The sequence below is a fragment of the Buteo buteo genome, chromosome 1 (assembly GCF_964188355.1).
Source record: "Buteo buteo chromosome 1, bButBut1.hap1.1, whole genome shotgun sequence".
Classification (NCBI taxonomy): Eukaryota; Metazoa; Chordata; class Aves; order Accipitriformes; family Accipitridae; genus Buteo; species Buteo buteo.
In genome coordinates, this window is record NC_134171.1 from 306,946 (window position 1) to 323,097 (window position 16,152).

At 72.6% G+C, this 16,152-nt stretch overlaps 2 protein-coding genes across 4 annotated transcripts; one reads left to right on the top strand and one right to left on the bottom strand.

Annotated features, from left to right (window-relative positions):
• Positions 1-18: 18 nt before the first annotated feature.
• LOC142033970 (uncharacterized) lies at positions 19-7,212 on the bottom strand. Of its 2 annotated transcripts, none has more exons than XM_075034761.1 (14): positions 7,082-7,212; positions 5,099-5,151; positions 4,906-5,018; positions 4,706-4,780; positions 4,033-4,167; positions 3,776-3,853; positions 3,469-3,620; positions 3,071-3,125; positions 2,911-2,985; positions 2,644-2,764; positions 1,146-2,525; positions 916-1,034; positions 478-532; positions 19-394 (listed from the first exon to the last, which is right to left on the bottom strand). In XM_075034761.1, exons 1-14 carry the CDS (start codon positions 7,165-7,167, stop codon positions 294-296), a joined length of 2,598 nt encoding a protein of 865 aa, XP_074890862.1. In that variant the 5' UTR covers positions 7,168-7,212; the 3' UTR covers positions 19-293. The 2 variants fall into 2 exon arrangements, with proteins under 2 accessions (XP_074890862.1, XP_074890790.1); XM_075034689.1 differs by having other exon boundaries at positions 478-550.
• A 2,761-nt stretch (positions 7,213-9,973) lies between these two features.
• LOC142034372 (rho-related BTB domain-containing protein 2-like) lies at positions 9,974-16,138 on the top strand. Of its 2 annotated transcripts, none has more exons than XM_075035526.1 (9): positions 9,974-10,292; positions 10,399-10,502; positions 12,270-12,455; positions 12,566-13,494; positions 13,872-13,990; positions 14,309-14,459; positions 14,701-14,789; positions 14,943-15,048; positions 15,142-16,138. In XM_075035526.1, exons 1-9 carry the CDS (start codon positions 10,101-10,103, stop codon positions 15,309-15,311), a joined length of 2,046 nt encoding a protein of 681 aa, XP_074891627.1. In that variant the 5' UTR covers positions 9,974-10,100; the 3' UTR covers positions 15,312-16,138. The 2 variants fall into 2 exon arrangements, with proteins under 2 accessions (XP_074891627.1, XP_074891706.1); XM_075035605.1 differs by having other exon boundaries at positions 14,706-14,789; positions 15,142-15,306.
• The last annotated feature ends 14 nt before the right edge of the window (positions 16,139-16,152 follow it).

Below are 16,152 nucleotides of genomic sequence, written 5' to 3' on the forward strand. Positions count from 1 at the left end.
TGCTGTGTCTGATTGGGGGGTGGCTGGGGGTAAGTGGGGGGGGGTGTCTGTGCCCACCCCACCCTGTGCTGCCACCAGTGAGGTGGGGGGTGGGGGCACCAGCTCCCCCTCAAAGCTGCTTATTGGGGTGCAAACCAGGGGTTTTGGGGGGGGGGGCTGCAGCTGCAGCCCCAGTGCTGGGGGTGAGTGGGGGGGGCTGTGATGTGTGGGGATGGGGCTCCAGGGGGGCACAGGACTGGTGGCCGTGGTGCCATACAGATGATTCCCCCAAGTGGCTGCCGGCCCCCCCCCAGCTACACGGCGTGGGGGGAGAGGTCCTCGTCCTCGGCAGGGGGGCTGGTGCCCCCGGGCAGCTGCGGGTGGGGGGTGTCTCGGGCCAGCAGCAGGGCGAAGCCTGGGCAGAGAGAGGGATGGGGGCTGAGCCGGGCAGAGGGGTACTGGGGGGGGGTATGGGGGGGGTATGGAGTTGGGGGGTACCTGGCTTGGTTTTGTGCAGGGGCTGCGGCAGGAGGATGCTGTTGTCCTCGTCTCCCTGCAAGACAAGGGGGCCCTGAGGGGTCCCCAGGATGCCCAGCCATGCCTGTGCCTGTCCCCCCGCCCAGGGGACCCCCCCCAGCCCCACCACCCAGCCTTGCCCCTGACTCCAGCCTCATCCTGCCCCCCCCAGCCTTGTCCCCCACACCCTGCCCCCCAACTTCAGCCTCCAGTCCTGTCCCATCTCCCCCAGCCCCATCCCAACCCCAAGAACCAACCCCCCAGCCTTATCCCCCACCTGCCCCCTCCCAGCCATGGCCCCCAGTCCCAAAACCATCCTCCCCCATCCTCAGCCCCCAGCCCCGTCCCCCCTCAGCCCCACGCCGCCCCCAGCCCCGTCCCATCACCCCCAGCCCCACGCCGCCCCAAACGCTGCCATACCTGCCTCGGGGGGGGGTCCCGCTCCCAGGGGGCCGGCCAGCCCCCCTGCTCTTGGCCCCCGATGCCGTTGTGCCCCGAGTCACCCCAGACTGGCTCCTGCCCCTGCTGCCCCACAGGCCCTATGGGGAGAGGGGCAGGCTGAGCCCCACGCCAGCCCCCACGTCTGGACGGGGGTCTGGGGTGCAGGAATCACCCCCCCCAGACCCATATAGGGGTCCCCCGCCACGCACCTGGCTGCGGTTCCTGGGGTGCCAGGCAGGGAAGGGCTGGATCCTCCGGCAGGCTGGGGGGGCTGGGGCTGCGCGGGGGGGTCCCGGTGTGGGGCATCGAGGCAGGTGTCAGCCCGGGTAAGGGGGACCCCCCCCGGGGGCTCGGGACCCCCTCGCCTGGCCCCGCCAGCAGCCCCAGAGACACCCATGCGGGGGGGCTGGGGAGGGGGTAGGTGTCCAGGGGGGGTCCATCCTCATCCTGGGAGGTGCTGGGGGGGCTGGGGGGAGGCAGAGTCACAGCCTCCTCGATGCCCAGAGGGGGCTGCCAGGGGGGGCTGCCGGGGGGCCCCAGCCCGGGAGTGCTGCAGGGGGGCAGCGGCTCTGCCCCACAAGTGCTGTCAGGGGACGCCAACCCAAGAGGGCCGGGGGGGCACCCCGACCTGGGGGGACTAGTGGGGAGCAGGGACCCTGGCCCAGGCACATCAGGGGGGGACCCTGCCCCTGCTGGGCTGGGGGGCCCCCAGGTGGCACAGGGAGCCGGGGGGCCTGTCCCTATGGGGCTGGCCAGAGGGGGGGGTCCTGTCCCCACAGGGCTGGGGGGGGTCCCCAGGGTGGCACAGGGAGGGAGCTCTGTCCCTGTGGGGCTGGTAGCATGGGGTGGCCCTGCCCTGGCTGGGCTGGGGGGGCTCCCCAGGGTGGCACAGGGAGGGGTCCCCCTTCCCACAGGGCTTGTGGGGCTCCCAGTGAGGGCAGAGGGAGGGGTCCCCCTCGCTGTAGGGCTGGTGGGGGTCCCAGTAGTGGCACATTGAGGCGTCCCTGTCCCCATGGGGCTGGGGGGGCTCCCCAGGGTCGCACAAGGAGAGGTCGCTGTTCCCACAGGGCTGGCGGGGGTCCCAGTGGGGGCACAGGGAGGGGTCCCCCTCGCTGTGGGGCTGGTGGGGGTCCCAGTGGTGGCACACTGAGGCGTCCCTGTCCCCATGGGGCTGGGGGGGGTCCCCAAGGTGCCACAGGGAGGGGTCCCCCTCTCTATGGGGCTGGTGGGGGTCCCAGCGGTGGCACACTGAGGCATCCCTGTCCCCACGGGGCTGGCGGGGGTCCCAGTGGGGGCACAGGGAGGGGTCCCCCTCCCTATGGGGCTGGTGGGGGTCCCAGTGGTGGCACACTGAGGCGTCCCTGTCCCCATGGGGCTGGGGGGGCTCCCCAAGGTGCCACAAGGAGGGGTCCCCCTCCCCGTGGGGCTGGTGGGGAGGGGAGGCTGGGGTCGGTGGGGGCTGGGGGGGGGTGCAGCCCTGAACGCCCCAGGGTGGAGGGGTCCGGGTGAGGGTGGGGGGTCCGGCCGGCGGAAGATGAAGGCTGACTCCGTCAGGCTGCGCTGGTACCGCAGGAATGGCCGACGGGCACCTGGGGCACGGGGCAGGGGTCAGCAGCCGGCCCTGCCCGCCCGGGGGGGCGGCGACCCCCACTGCTGCCCCGCACCCCCGGACCCGGCCTCGTCACCTCCCGCCACGGGGGCACCTACCGGTCCTGGTGCCAACGGGGGATGCTGGCAGCGGGGTGCCAGAAGTGGACCCCGAGCGTTCCCGTTGCCGGAAGAAATCCCGGGGGTTCTGCGAGCGCTGGGAGACCAGGACGGCCGCCTCCTGCCGGCACGGAGACCCGTCAGCGGGGCCACGGCACGGCCGTGCGGCACCACGGCACGGCTGGCGGGGCGCTCAGCCTGCGGCACGGCCCGTGGCACGGCTGGGGGCATACAGGGCAGGATGGGGGGCTCGGCCCCGGCACTCACGGCCGCCTTCTCGATGGACTCGCTGCGCCGGCCGCGGTCCCGCATGGCCTCCTCGTGCTCCCGCTGCTGCTGCTCCTGCGGGCACGGAGCACAGTCGGGCAGCCCGCGTTCCGCCCCCCCCATACCCCCTGGCCCCCCCCAGCCCGGCTGCCTCGCTCACCCATCGTGCCTTCTCCTTCCTCCGCTCCTCTGCCTCCAGCCGTGCCTGCTCCTTCCTGCGAGGGCAGGGAGCGTCAGAGGGGGCACGGGGGGAGCAGCCGTGGGGTGCAGGAGCCTCTGGGTCCTGCTGTGGGTCTCCGTGCTCGGAGCCACGTGGGACTGGGGGCACTGGGATGGGGAAGCTGGGGGTGCGGTGGGCTGGGGGTCCCACCGTGGGCACCCGTGGTGAGAGTGCTGATGGGGCCGGGGGCACTGCGGGATGCAGGGGGCTGTGGGTCCCACCACGGGCACCCACAGTGAGAACACCCACGGGGCTGGGGGCACTGCGGGGTGCAGGGGGCTGTGGGTCCCACCACGGGCACGCGTGCCAGGGCCAGGCTCATGGGTCCCATCCCTCACCGCTGCTCCTCGATCATCCGCTCCTTCTCCCTGAAGCGGAGCTCGCGCTCGGCTGCCTCCCGCCTCTCCTCTTCCATCCGCTCCCGCTCCCAGCGCTTGCGCTCCTCCAGCGCCCGCCGCCGCTCCTCCTCCTTGCGTTGCTCTTCCTCGCGCTGTGGCCGCACCGCGCTCAGTGCCGGGACCCCCGCCGGGCTCAGCCCCCGGCGCCCTCATGGGCTGAGCCAGCAGCCGGGACCCCGGTCCTGGAGATGCCAGGGGGGCTCTCAGGGATTCACTCATGCCCCCCCCCATGCCCCCTGCCCCTCACCTCAGCCTGGGCCCAGAAGGAGTCCCGCTTGGTCCGGTGGATCTCCAGCGCCGGGTTGGTCTTGCGGTAGTTGGTACCCTGCGGGGACCGAGCCGGGGTCTCAGGGCAGGAGCCCCGGGGCCCCCCCCAGCCACAGACCCCCCAGGGAGGGCACTGGTAAGGGTGGACGAGAGCCCCATCACCCCACCAGGTGCCCTCCTGGCTGGTCCCCATCCCCATGGGCACCTCACCCCCCCACCTCGGGACCCCCAACTCACCACCAGCTCCTGGGCATCCGGGGGGGGCACCCTCCTGGCGGGGGCGGCAGCAGGGGCCATCTGTGCCAGCGCTCGGCTCAGCCCCTCCTGCGTCACCTCCTCGGCGCGGCGGGCGCTCAGCACCACGCTGGCCTCCTGCCGCCGAGACGGGACGGCGTCATCCCCCGCCCCAAGCACCCACGGCCCCCCCCCCCATGCTCTACTCCCCCCTGGGACAGATTTGCAGCCTCCCCAGGGAATCCTGGCACCATTCCCTTGCCCACGCTCGCCAGCTTCAGATGTGGGGCTGGATCCAGATGTGGGGCTGGATCCAGATGTGGGAGCCGGATCCAGATGTGGGAGCCGGACAGATCTCTGGGGGCTGGGACATAGGAGCAGAAGCGGGGGGGGGCACAGGATCCCACCAAGCAAGGGCAGGATCCGGCCAGGGCGGGGGGGGGGGGGCAGGGAGCCCAACCACAACCCCGGATCGTCGGCCAAGGCTGGGAACTGGGAACAGCAGCGTCTGAGTCAGCAGAGCCAGGAATGCACCCGGCGCAGCAAGCAAAGGTCGGGGCTGGCTGGGATGGGGGGGGACAACACACAAGGGGGCACGGGACCCAGTTCCCAGCCCCGGTGCCCCCAAAGGGGGCACCGGGGCTGGGAACTGGGTCCCGTGCCCCCATAAACTCACCCTAAAGAAAGCTCTGATGGCGGGCAGATGCCCGGCACACGCCTTACGTTGGGACTCCGGTGCCTTCTCCCCGACCTGGCACCGGCATGCACTGCTTAGGCTGGGACCTCGTGCCATGTCCCTGTCCCCCGGGATCCCCGGTGGAGGGGTAGGATGTTCTGAGCACCGACACCCCCCCCCCCCCAAGCCCCGCTACTCACCCAATTGATGAGGACGATGCGGTGAGCGCCAGTGCTGGGGTCTTGGATGCGGCACAGCCCGTACATGATGCTGGTGATGGAGAATTTTTCAGCCAGCTCATCCGGACCCCCGGCTACAAGGAGGAGGTGGTCAGGGGAGGTGGGCACAGTGGGACCCCCCAGTACCCGCCCCAGCGACATCGCTCCCCGTTACCTCCGGAGTCCAGGAGCTTGAGGTCATGGTGCTTCTCATAGGCAAAGACGGCCCTGAGGGGGGAGAGGGGGGTCGGGGGGGGGGTTGCAGCAGAGCAGCACGGGCAGCTGCCCTTGTCCCGGCAAGGTCACCTGTGGCCGGCAGCACGGCCACCCGGACGTCCCCGGCTGCGGCAGGCGGTGGCCACCGACCTGCTCCGGGCAGCGCCGGCTGGTGGGTGCCCCCCCCCAGGGCAGCGTGGCCGGTGGCAGCGGCTCTCCTGGGGGGGGGAGCTGGGAGCTGCCCCGGGGAGAGCTTGGGGGGGGCCAGGGGGAGGCAGCCTGGGGACCCGCCAGCCCGGGGGCACCCCCCACCCCGTGCCGCCCACCCGGGCTGAATTCGTGGAAGTGCTGCCGGCGGCATCCGCCCCGGGGACAATGGGGCCGCGGGAAGTGTCGCAGCAGCACGCCCCCCCCCCCGGTCCCCCCCAGGCTGCCCCTGGCCCAAGCCCCTGAGGGCGATGCTGGTGTCACCCAGCACCGGGCTGGCACCTCACAGGGTGCCCAGGACCCCTCCCCACCGGCCAGGCAGACCCCGACCCACCGGCCCTGTCCTCCCCTTGCCTGCCCAGAGAGGGGGGAGCAGCCCTGGCCCCCGGGCTGTGCCGGGACCCCCTGCCAGGGGCTGGGGCCCGGGGGGGGGGGCTCTGTGGCCAGGGACCCCTCGCTGGCGGAGGCCCCAGCCGGGCATTCCCCATCAGCTCTGCCGCCTCTTTGTCTCCGCGTGGCTCCGATTACACGCGCATGTGGCGGCACGCGGCGCGCCGTGCCGGCTGGGACACGGCCCGGATCTGGGAGCACACGTGCAGCGTGGCACGGAATGGCATGGCACGGCACGGCGTGGCACGGAATGGCACGACAGGGCAGGGCACGGCGTGGCAGGGCACGGCACGAAATGCCACGACAGGCCACAGCACGCCGGCCGCACGCGGCGGGCCTGTCCGGCGGCAGGCGCGGGTGCCGGAGCTGGGCCAGCCGAGGTCCGGCGCGGCGGCACGCCGCCCGGGATGGCGGTTTGGGGGCAGAGGGCAGCGCCCGGGCGGCCCGGGGGCCGAGCGAGCCCGGTGTGCCGCCGCGGGGCGAGGGGCCGCTGCGGGGGCCGGTGCAGCCCTGCGGCTGTCGTCCCCCGCCCCGATGTCAGCCCGGTGGGACGAGGACCCCCGGCCCCGGCCGCCGTGCCGGGTGGCGGGAGGAGGCCGGCTCCAGCCCCGAGACCGCGGCACCGACCCGGGACCGGCCCGGGACCCCCGGGGACGGGACCCTGCTCCCCCTCTCTTCCCCCCCCGGGGGGCTGCCCGGGCAGGGTGGGGGGTGCGGACGGGCGGGGCGCCCCGACCGCCCCGGGCACTCCCGGGTGCCCCCCGGCCCCTTCCCCAGCCCCGGCCCGCCGGGGACGGGCGGCAGGAGCCGGTGCCGGCCGCACCGGCAGTGCCCCCGGTGCGGTCTCCCCCCCCCCCGTCTCCGGGCCGGGCCGGGCCGGGCCCCGGGCGGCGGCGCCGCTCCCAGCCCGGCGGCGGCGGGGCCGGGCGGGGCGGGACCGGACCGGGCGCCCGGTTCCCAGAGCGGCTCGGCGGGCGCAGCGGCGGGCGGGGCTCAGCCCCGGGACCGCGGGCCCGTCCCGGCAACCCCTACCCCGGCACCCCCCACCACGCGTCCCGGCCGGGACCCCGCGGCGTCCCGGACCGCCGCCCCCCCCCGCCCCGTCCCGTCCCGTCCCGGTGCCGGTGTCCGGTGTGTCTCGGAGCCCCCCACCCTGTGCCGGTACCCCGTGGCCGTTCCCGGTACCCCGTGGCCGTTCCCGGTGGCCGTGGCCGGTGGCCGTTCCCGGTGGCCGGTGCCTATTGCCGGTGGCCCGTGCCGGTGGCCGGTGCCCATTCCCGGTGGCCCGTGCCGGTGGCCGTTCCCGGTGACCGGTGCCTGTTGCCGGTCCCGTCCCCAGTCTCACCAGTTGGTCCCGGCCCGGGGGTTGCCCACGTCCTCCTTGGCCGCCAGCAGCGCCAGCCGGTGCCGCTCCAGCCCCGGGGCCGCCATCCCGCGCCCGCCGCCCCTGCGCCCGCCCCGCCCCCGCCCCACCGCCCACGGGCGGGACCGGGCGGCACCGGGCGGGGCGGGGGGCGGCGGCGGCGGCGGCGGCGCCGGGCGGGCGGGCGGGCGGGGCGGGGGCCCGCTGCCCGGGACCAACCGGGACACCCGGCACCGGGAGGCGGACGCTGTGCCGGGGTCCCACAGCGGGACAGGGGTGCTGTGCCGGGGTCCTGCGCTGGGACACGGGTGCAGGTCTCAAGGTCCCACGCCAAGACATGGGTGCAGTGCAGGATCCTGCACCGGGACGTGGGTGCTGTGCCAGGGTCCTGCGCTGGGATGAGGGTCCCACACTGGGACAGGGGTGCTGTGCCAGAATCCCACACCAGGACATGGGTGCTGTGCAGGGTCCCACACTGGGACAGGGGTGCTGTGCCGGAATCCCACACCAGGACATGGGTGCTGTGCAGGGTCCTGCACCAGGACGTGTGTGCTGTGCCAGGGTCCTGCGCTGGGACATGAGTGCAGGTGCCAGGCTCGCACACTGGAATGTGGGTGCAGTGCAGGATCCCACACTGTGACATGGGTGCTGTGCAGGGTCCCACACTGGGACGTGGGTGCTCTGCCCAGGATCCCACACTGGGATATGGGTGCGGTACCAGGGTCCCATGCTGGGACATGGATGTTGTGCCAGGATCCAGCATTGGGAAGTGGGTCCCACTGGGATGTGAGTGCTGTGCAGGGTCCTGCACCAGGACGTGGGTGCTGTGCCAGGGTCCTGTGCTGGGGCATGAGTGCAGGTCCCAGGGTCCCACACTGGAATGTGGGTGCTGTGCCAGGGTCCCATGCTGGGACACGGATGCTGTGCAGGATCCTGCACCGGGATGCTGGTGCTGTGCCAGGGTCCTGCACTGGGATCAGGGTCTGACACTGGGACAGGGGTGCTGTGCAGGGTCCCACACCGGGATGCCGGTGCTGCGTCAGGGTCCTGCGCTGGGACGTGGGTGCAGGTCTCAAGGTCCCACAGCAAGACATGGGTGCAGTGTAGGATCCTGCACTGGGACATGGGTGCTGTGCCAGGGTCTGGCACTGGGATGAGGGTCCCACACTGGGACATGGGTGCTGTGCCAGGGTCCTGCACTGGGATGAGGATCCCACACTGGGACATGGGTCCTGTGCCAGGGTCCTGTGCTGGGACATGGGTGCTGTGCAGGGTCCCACACTGGGATGTGGGTGCTGTGCAAGGTCCCATGCTGGGACATGGATGTGGTGCCAGGATCCAGCACTGGAAAGTGGGTCCCACTGGGACGTGGGTGCTGTGCAGGTCCCAGAGGGACAGCATGCGGGACTGCAGGCAGGGCCGTGCAGGCAAGCCAGGGTGCAGGATGCTCAGCCCGGGCTGGGGCTGACGTTGGGGGGGTCCCCGTCCCCTGTCCCCCCATTGGGCACCAGCGGCCCCGTCCTGGTGAAGTTGCGCTCGGCCCGTTCCCTTATTTGGTCACTGCGGCCTCCAAACCCCAAAGCCCCAGAGAGGGAAAATATTCAACATGGCTGGAAAATGGGGCCCTGGGGCTGGGGGCATCCCCAGCTCCCCCTGCCCACGAACGTGAGCAGGGGGGGCCCCGGGGATGCCCCCAGCCCAAGGCCAGGTCCCATGTGCCTCAGCCCCCCCCCCAAGCAAGGGGGCCCCTCTGCTGCAGCCACCGACCCAAGGCCACCAGCCCATAGTAGCCACTAACCCTCCAAGACCCCCCCCCTCCACCGTGGCCCCCTGCCCAGGGCCTGCACCCAGCCTGCCACCCGTCCTGGGGGTCCCGGTGGGTCCTGGGGGTCCCGACGGAGGGTCACGGGTGCTGGGATGGGGTGGCAGGACCGGCACGGTGCTGGTGCGGGGGGAGCCGTGGGGACCCGGCAGCCTGTCAGGGTGGGGGGGGCAGGATCAGACCCACGGTGGGCACAGCCCGGCTCCCCCCCTGGGCCCTGGGACGGGTGGGGGGCCATGGGGCTGGGAGTGGTGCTGGGGACACGGGGCAGTGCTGGGGGGACATGGGGCAGTGTTGGGGACACAGGGCAGGGCTGGAGACTGGTGCCGTTCCCGGTGTCGCTGGTGTGTACTGAGTGCTCTGGTGTCACTCTTCCCAGTCGTGCGTACTGGTACTGGTGGTTCGTGCTGGTGTGCACTGGTGAGAGGTGGGCGCTGGCTGTACCGGGAGTCTGGTCTGCGGGGGGTGAACGGTGTCACTGGTGCCGCTGCTGTCGCTGGTGTTGCTGGTGTCACTGCTGTCACCAGTGTCGCCGGTGTCGCTGGTGTCCCTCGTGTTCCTGCTGTCGCTGCTGCCGCTGGTGTCACTGCTGTCACTGGTGCTGCTGGTGTCGCTGCTGTCGCCAGTGTCGCTGCTGTCGCCGCTGTCGCCGGTGCGGCCGGTGCCCCCGTTCTCTCCCGCGGGTGGGCGGGGCGTGGGAGAGGGGCGTGTACCGGGCCCCGCCCCCCGCCAGGGGCGTGGCCGCCGATGGCAGCCGGCCGCGGAGGGGGCGGGGGGGGCGTGTCCGGGGGCTGGCGGGGCGAGGGGGGGGTTGCTGAGGGGGGGGGCAGTCACGTGTGGCGCGGCGCCCCCTGGCGGCGCTCCTTTGTCCGCGCGCGGGCGGGGCCGCGGCGGGGCGGTCGCGGATTGGCGGCAGCGGGGCGGGGCGGGGCGGGGCGAGGCGGGCGGCCCGGTCCCGGATTGGCGACGGCGGCGGGGCGGGGCCGGCGGGGCGGGGCGGAGCGGCGGGACGGGCGCGGATTGGCGGCGGGGCGGGGCGGGGCGGGGTAACGGGCCCGGGCGGCGGCGGGCGGCGGGCGGCGGAGCGGCGGAGCGGCGCGGGCATGGGCGGGGGGCGGCGCTGAGCGCGGCCGCTCCGTGCGGGGCCGCTGCCCGGGGCCCGGCGTCCCCGCGGCGCCCATGGACCTGGACGTGGACTACGAGCGCCCCAACGTCGAGACCATCAAGTGCGTGGTGGTGGGCGACAACGCCGTGGGGAAGACGCGGCTGATCTGCGCCCGCGCCTGCAACGCCACGCTCAGCCAGTACCAGCTGCTGGCCACGCACGTCCCCACCGTCTGGGCCATCGACCAGTACCGCGTCTGCCAGGAGGTGCGGGGCACCGGGGCGCGGGGGGCGGCGGGGGCGGGGACGACGGCTCCGGGGCTCCGGGGCCCCGGGGCCGGGGCCGTGACGGCGGCGGTCCCTGTCCGGGCAGGTGCTGGAGCGCTCCCGGGACGTGGTGGACGAGGTCAGCGTCTCCCTGCGCCTCTGGGACACCTTCGGGGACCACCACAAGGACCGGCGCTTCGCCTATGGCAGGTGGGACCGCGGGCACCCCGAGCCCTGCCACCGGCACCCCGAGGCCCACCACCGGCACCCCAAACCACCACCGGCACCCCGAGCCCTGCCACCGGCACCCCAAACCACCACCGGCACCCCGAGCCCTGCCACCGGCACCCCAAACCACTGCCAGCGCCCCATCCCACCGCTGGCACCCTCGCCCACCACCCGCACCCCAAACCACCGCCAGCACCCCGCCCCCGCCCCAGCCCTGCCTTCCCTGGGGGGATGTGGAGCCGAAGGGGCCCCCATGGCTCCTGCCAGCACCCAGAGAACAGCTCTGGCACCCCAAACCCGCCGGGGGAGCCGGGTGTGCCCCCAACCCCCCAGCCAGGGGCTGCTCTCAGCACCCTGGGGGCACCATGGCCCACAGCTCGGACAGCAGCAGGGCTGTGGGCCCCGACAGCCCCCCACTGTGGCCAGGGAGACGCCGGTGCTCGTGGCTTCCCTGGGGAGCAGCCAGCACCAGGCACGCCGAGGTTGACCTGTTTGGGGAGGGGGGGGTGGCTCTGGGGTGCTGGTTGGGGTGCTGGGACCCTTCCCTTGGGAGTGCTGGCTTGGCAGCAGGAGATGCCCCTGGGCCATGGCCGAATGGTCACCACAACCCCAGCCCCCCCACGCTCCCTGTGCTGTAAACACCCCCCTTCCTCGTGGCCACTGGCACGTCCATGCTCTTATCGCCTGCCACACCATGCCAGCGCGGCTCGGCACACTCTAACCTCCCGTCCGCACTGCCCGGGGCCAGGGGCCAGGGCACTGGCTGCAGGGTGGGGGCAACCCTGGCTGGGGGGGATGTGGGGGGCTGCCCCAGCCACGAGTGCCCGAGGTGCTCGGTGTTGCCTGCCCCGCTGGGACTGCTGGCTTTGACCCCGCAGGGCGGTGGGTGCCGGGTCCCAGCCCGGGCCGACATCACCTGCGGGTGAGCGGCGGCTCCTGTGCTGGCCGAGGGCCCGCGGGAGGCGGCGGGTGGCATCTATCTTGGTCCCTGACACGGGCCCGGCTCCAAATGCGCCTCCTGGTCACGTCTCGGCAAGGCGCAGACTAAAAACAAACCAGGTCTGGGGCCACGTGGCTGCTCCCGGCCGCCTTATAAGGTCCCGGGGGCTGTGGGGACCTGGGTGCTGCTGGCACCTCCCGCGTGTCCCCTGTCACCTTGCCCGGGGAGGCTCCCCCGAGCCACTGGCAGTGCTGGCGCAGGGCTGGGACGACGGCGGTGGTGTGACAGCCCCATGCTGGGCACAAGAAAGGGGCTCGGGGCGTCCAGGCAGGGTCAGTCCCTGCAGCCCTGCCTGTGCCAGGGGCCGGCACACGCTCCGGCACTCACCGGGCCGCTCTCCGTGGGCCCCTCCTTGCACCCGCTTGTGCTTGGCTGCTGCCCCGGTGCTCTGCAGGGTGTTTCTGGGGCCCTGTGCTGTACCTGAGCTGGGGCAGCCCTTGGCTTGGCCGACCATGGTGACCTAGAGCCGGGTGCCCTCGGCTCCCTCCAAGGTCTTGGCTGCTCCCGTGCGCAGCCATGGGGCTCTCAGGGGCCGTCTGGCTCCCCGGGTCTGTGGGGCAGAGCTCTGCCAGGGTAGGTGGGGGGTCTCAGGCTGCGTGTCCCTGGACAGGTATGGGACCCCAGTGCCATTCCCTGAGCAAGGCAGGGTGCAGAGGGTGGCTTGGGGATGCAGGGTGACAGTGGGTCACACAGGGACAGGGCTGCCCTCACCCTCTTCTTCGTCCTCCTCCTCCTCCTCCCGGCCGCAGGTCAGATGTGGTTGTGCTCTGCTTCTCGCTGGCGAACCCCAACTCCCTGCGCCACGTGAAGACGATGTGGTACCCTGAGATCAAGCACTTCTGCCCCCGGACGCCCATCGTGCTGGTGGGGTGCCAGCTGGACCTGCGCTATGCCGACCTGGAGGCCGTCAACCGGGCCCGGCGCCCCTTGGCAAAGTGAGGCTGCCGCACCGGGCGGGTGGGGGTGGCGGGGCCGGGGGGGCCGGCCGGGGACCAGGGCCCCTCTGTGCGCGATGACACAGCCCCACTCTCTCCCCCCTGCCCAGGCCCATCAAGCCCACGGACATCCTGCCCCCGGAGCGGGGCCATGAGGTGGCCAAGGAGCTGGGGGTACCCTACTACGAGACTAGCGTGGTGGCCCAGTTCGGCATCAAGGACGTTTTCGACAATGCCATCCGGGCCGCCCTCATCTCCCGCCGGCACCTCCAGTTCTGGAAGTCCCACCTGAAGAAGATGCAGCGGCCGCTGCTGCAGGCCCCCTTCCTGCCCCCCAAGCCCCCACCGCCTGTCATCCAGGTCCCCGACCCGCCGGCAAGCCGTGGCTGGGGCCCCGCCGCCCTCTTCTGCACGCCACTCTGCGCCGACGTCGTCTTCCAGCTGCAGGGTGGCCAGCAGGTCTTCGCCCACCGCGTCTACCTGGCCACCTCCTGCTCCAAGTTCTACGACCTCTTCACCCTGGAGGGGCCGCGGGGGGGGGCCAAGGAGCCGGCCGCCCGCACCAAGAGCCTGGACGGGGAGCGGGGCGCCCTGGCCGAGGGGGCGCGCGCCCCGCTGCGGACTTCGCAGAGCGACGATGCCCTGCGGCCGACGGCGGGGGACGGCGCGGCCCCCGGCAGCAGCGGCCGTGACCTGTCGGCCTGGGGCCGCGGCTTCGTCAGCATGCGCTGGGAGCTGGTGGCGGACCCGGTGGCCGGGCGGGAGAAGCGGATGGCGGTGGTGTGCATGGACCGGCGGGTGCAGGCGGAACCCTTCCGCGCCGTGCTGGAGTACCTCTACACCGGGCGGCTGGACCAGGCCCGCGGGGACCTGATGCAGGTGGCCACCATCGCCGAGCTGCTGGAGGTCTTCGACCTGCGCATGATGGTGGCCAACGTGCTCAACAAGGAGAGCTTCATGAACCAGGAGATCACCAAGGCTTTCCACGTCCGTCGCGCCAACCGCATCAAGGAGTGCCTGGGGAAGGGGGTCTTCGCAGGTAGGGGGGTCCCTGGCCGGGAGGAGGGCAGAGCGGGGGCTGCTGTGGCCGGCGACATCAACTGGCTCCTTCCCCTCCAGCCGGGTGTCCTGGCTCCCACGGTGCCCTGCATGGACCTGGGGCTCCTGGCCACCCCCGATCCCTCTCCCTCCACCGAGGCCGTTGTGGTCTGGGGTCCTGGAGCCCTTGTCCCTTCACCATGCCATCCGCAGCACCCAGATGGCAGTGCCACGTTCCCTGGGCTGGGTCAGCCATAGCTGGGGGGGGGGGGCTGCAGGCGGTGCCTGGGGTGCGTGTCCCTGGGCCAGCTGTGTCAGGGGCTGGGGTGGCCGAGGGGTGACCGTCCCTGCACTGAGGCCATCCCCTTGCCGTCCCAGATGTGGTTTTCCGTGTGGATGACGGGGCTGTGCCGGCACACAAGCCCCTGCTCATCGCTGGCTGCGACTGGATGATGGCCATGTTCCGGGGGGCTTTCCGGGAGAGCTACGCTGCCGAGGTGAGGGGGCCATGGTGGGACAAGGACAGTGGGAGGGGTGTCACTGCTGGCTCTGCCATGGGGCTGCTGGGAGGACGGGTGTCTCTTGGCAGTGCCGGCTCTGCTGGGGGCTGGGTTGGACCCCCAGCCCTGGCACGCACAAGTCCTCCTTTCCCTCTTGCTGGAGAGAAAGCAGGGGGCTGCGCCCGGGGTAGGGGGGGCTGTGCCGTGGCAGGTGCTGCCGGTGGCCGGGCAGGGTCTGTCCTTTCTGCTGAGCCTGTCCCGCTGCCGGCGGCGGCTCTGCGTGCCGGGCCCCCCCCCAGACCCCCTGTCCCACAGGTCTCCCTGCCCGGCACCAACTGTGCCTGCCTGCGCGCCGTCCTTGACTTCCTCTACACCGGCGTCTTCACCCCCACGCCCGACCTGGATGCGATGGAGCTCCTCATCCTCACCAACCGCCTCTGCCTGCCCCGGCTGCAGGCGCTCACAGGTGAGGCCCGGGTGCCCCCGGCCCCCCCCCGCCACGGCCCCTGCTGACGTCACCTGCCAATACAATTACAGAACTGCTGGGATGGGGATCGATGTGTCCCCAGTGTGTCATTAACGGGGTCCTTATGTAAGAGCCGGACGAGCCCGGCTTAGCCGCGGGGTGCAGCCCGGCTGCTGGGGCGCACGTCCCCAGCGCGTGCGGCCCCCCTCCAGCGCTGACAGCCCCCCCCCTCCACCCCCAGAGCAGTACGCCGTGGACGAGCTGCTGCGAGCCTTCATGCAGCGGGTGGAGATCGACGAGCAGGTCATCATCTACCTGGAGATGACGCAGGTACGCGGTGGGGCTGCTGCGGCGTGAGCCCTGCGGCTTGGGGGGGGATACAAATCCCCACGGGGCAGGCGCTGCCAGTGGTGGGGTGCGGGCAGCTGCCTGCGGCATCTCGCGCCCCCACCGTGCCCGGCTCAGCCCCGTCTCTGCCCGCAGTTCCACAACGCCCGGCAGCTGGCCGCCTGGTGCCTGCACTACATCTGCACCAACTACAACAGCGTCTGCCGCCGCTTCCCCCGGGAGATGAAGTTCATGTCCCCAGGTACGGCGCGGGGGGACGGACGGTCGAGGGCAGGAACACAGTCGGGCTGGGGACCGTGCCGTGCCCTGACGCGCCGGTGCCGTGCCCCTGCAGAGAACCAGGCGCACTTTGAGCGGCACCGCTGGCCGCCGGTCTGGTACCTGAAGGAGGAGGACCTGTACCTGCGCTCCAAGAAGGAGCGGGAGCGGGAGGAGCAGCTGCAGCGCAAGCAGCACACCCGCAGCAAGTGGTGCTTCTGGCGGCCCTCGCCCCACGTCTCCTGAGCCGAGGGGGGGCACGGCCGGGCTGGGGGCTGCCCGCTCGGACCCTCTCCCCTCTGAGGGCTGCCGTCCACCCTCCCCGGCCGCTGCCCGTTTACACCCCCCATCCCGGCTGTTTACAGGCGCTGCTCGCCGTTGCCGCTCGCTGGGTTGTGGCCCGTTCTCCCCACCGTGCCTTTTCCCGGCACGGGAGCAGGGGCCGGCCGTGCCGAGCTGTGCCATGCTGTGCCGTGCCGGCAAGGTCCCCTCCGCCCCGGCCAACGCTGGTGCTACCTCTGACCGAGCAGTATTGTCAGGCTGGGGGCAGGCAGGGAGCGGGGGCTCTGCCGGCCTCCTCCTCCTCCTCCCCCCAGGGGGGTCCCCCAGCCCATGCCAGGTGCTCCCCCAGGCAGGGCTCTCCGGTGCTGTATTTTCTTCCCCCCCTCCCCGACAGAGGCGGGGCGGGGGGGGCCAAGCTGTGAGCGGGGCAGGAGGGTGGGATGGGCGTGGGGGTCCCTGGGGTCCCTGGGTGCTTGTGTGGCTGTAAGAGCTGCTCCTGCCCGGGGGGGGAGGGTGGCCTGGCCCCCCCAGCTCATCTCTGTGCCTTGGACGTGACCCTGCAGGGCCACGGGCTGTGTCCCTGTGGTGGGGGCCATCGTCCCTGGCCCGGGTGTCCCGGGGTCCCCGGGCTGAACCGCACAACCGTTTTTACACTTTTTTACCCCCTGCCCCATGAGCACACCGGCCCTCGGGCCCCCCCCATGCCCCGGCTGCCCCAGCACTGTGAGCAGGGCTGCCCACGCCTTTCAGCATCGGCTGTTTTAACCTTTAATAAAGCCTTTTGTAACGGGCCTGGACTCAGCTC

Coding starts and splice junctions, on each gene's coding strand:
- LOC142033970 (XM_075034689.1), bottom strand. CDS start 7,167: ATGGCGGCCCCGGGGCTGGAGCGGCACCGGCTGGCGCTGCTGGCGGCC. Junction 3,621..3,775: donor CCTTCTGGGCCCAGGCTGAG/GTGAGGGGCAGG, acceptor GTGCGGCCACAG/CGCGAGGAAGAGCAACGCAA. Junction 3,126..3,468: donor CGGATGATCGAGGAGCAGCG/GTGAGGGATGGG, acceptor CTGCCCTCGCAG/GAAGGAGCAGGCACGGCTGG.
- LOC142034372 (XM_075035526.1), top strand. CDS start 10,101: ATGGACCTGGACGTGGACTACGAGCGCCCCAACGTCGAGACCATCAAG. Junction 10,293..10,398: donor AGTACCGCGTCTGCCAGGAG/GTGCGGGGCACC, acceptor CTGTCCGGGCAG/GTGCTGGAGCGCTCCCGGGA. Junction 12,456..12,565: donor GCCCGGCGCCCCTTGGCAAA/GTGAGGCTGCCG, acceptor CCCCCTGCCCAG/GCCCATCAAGCCCACGGACA.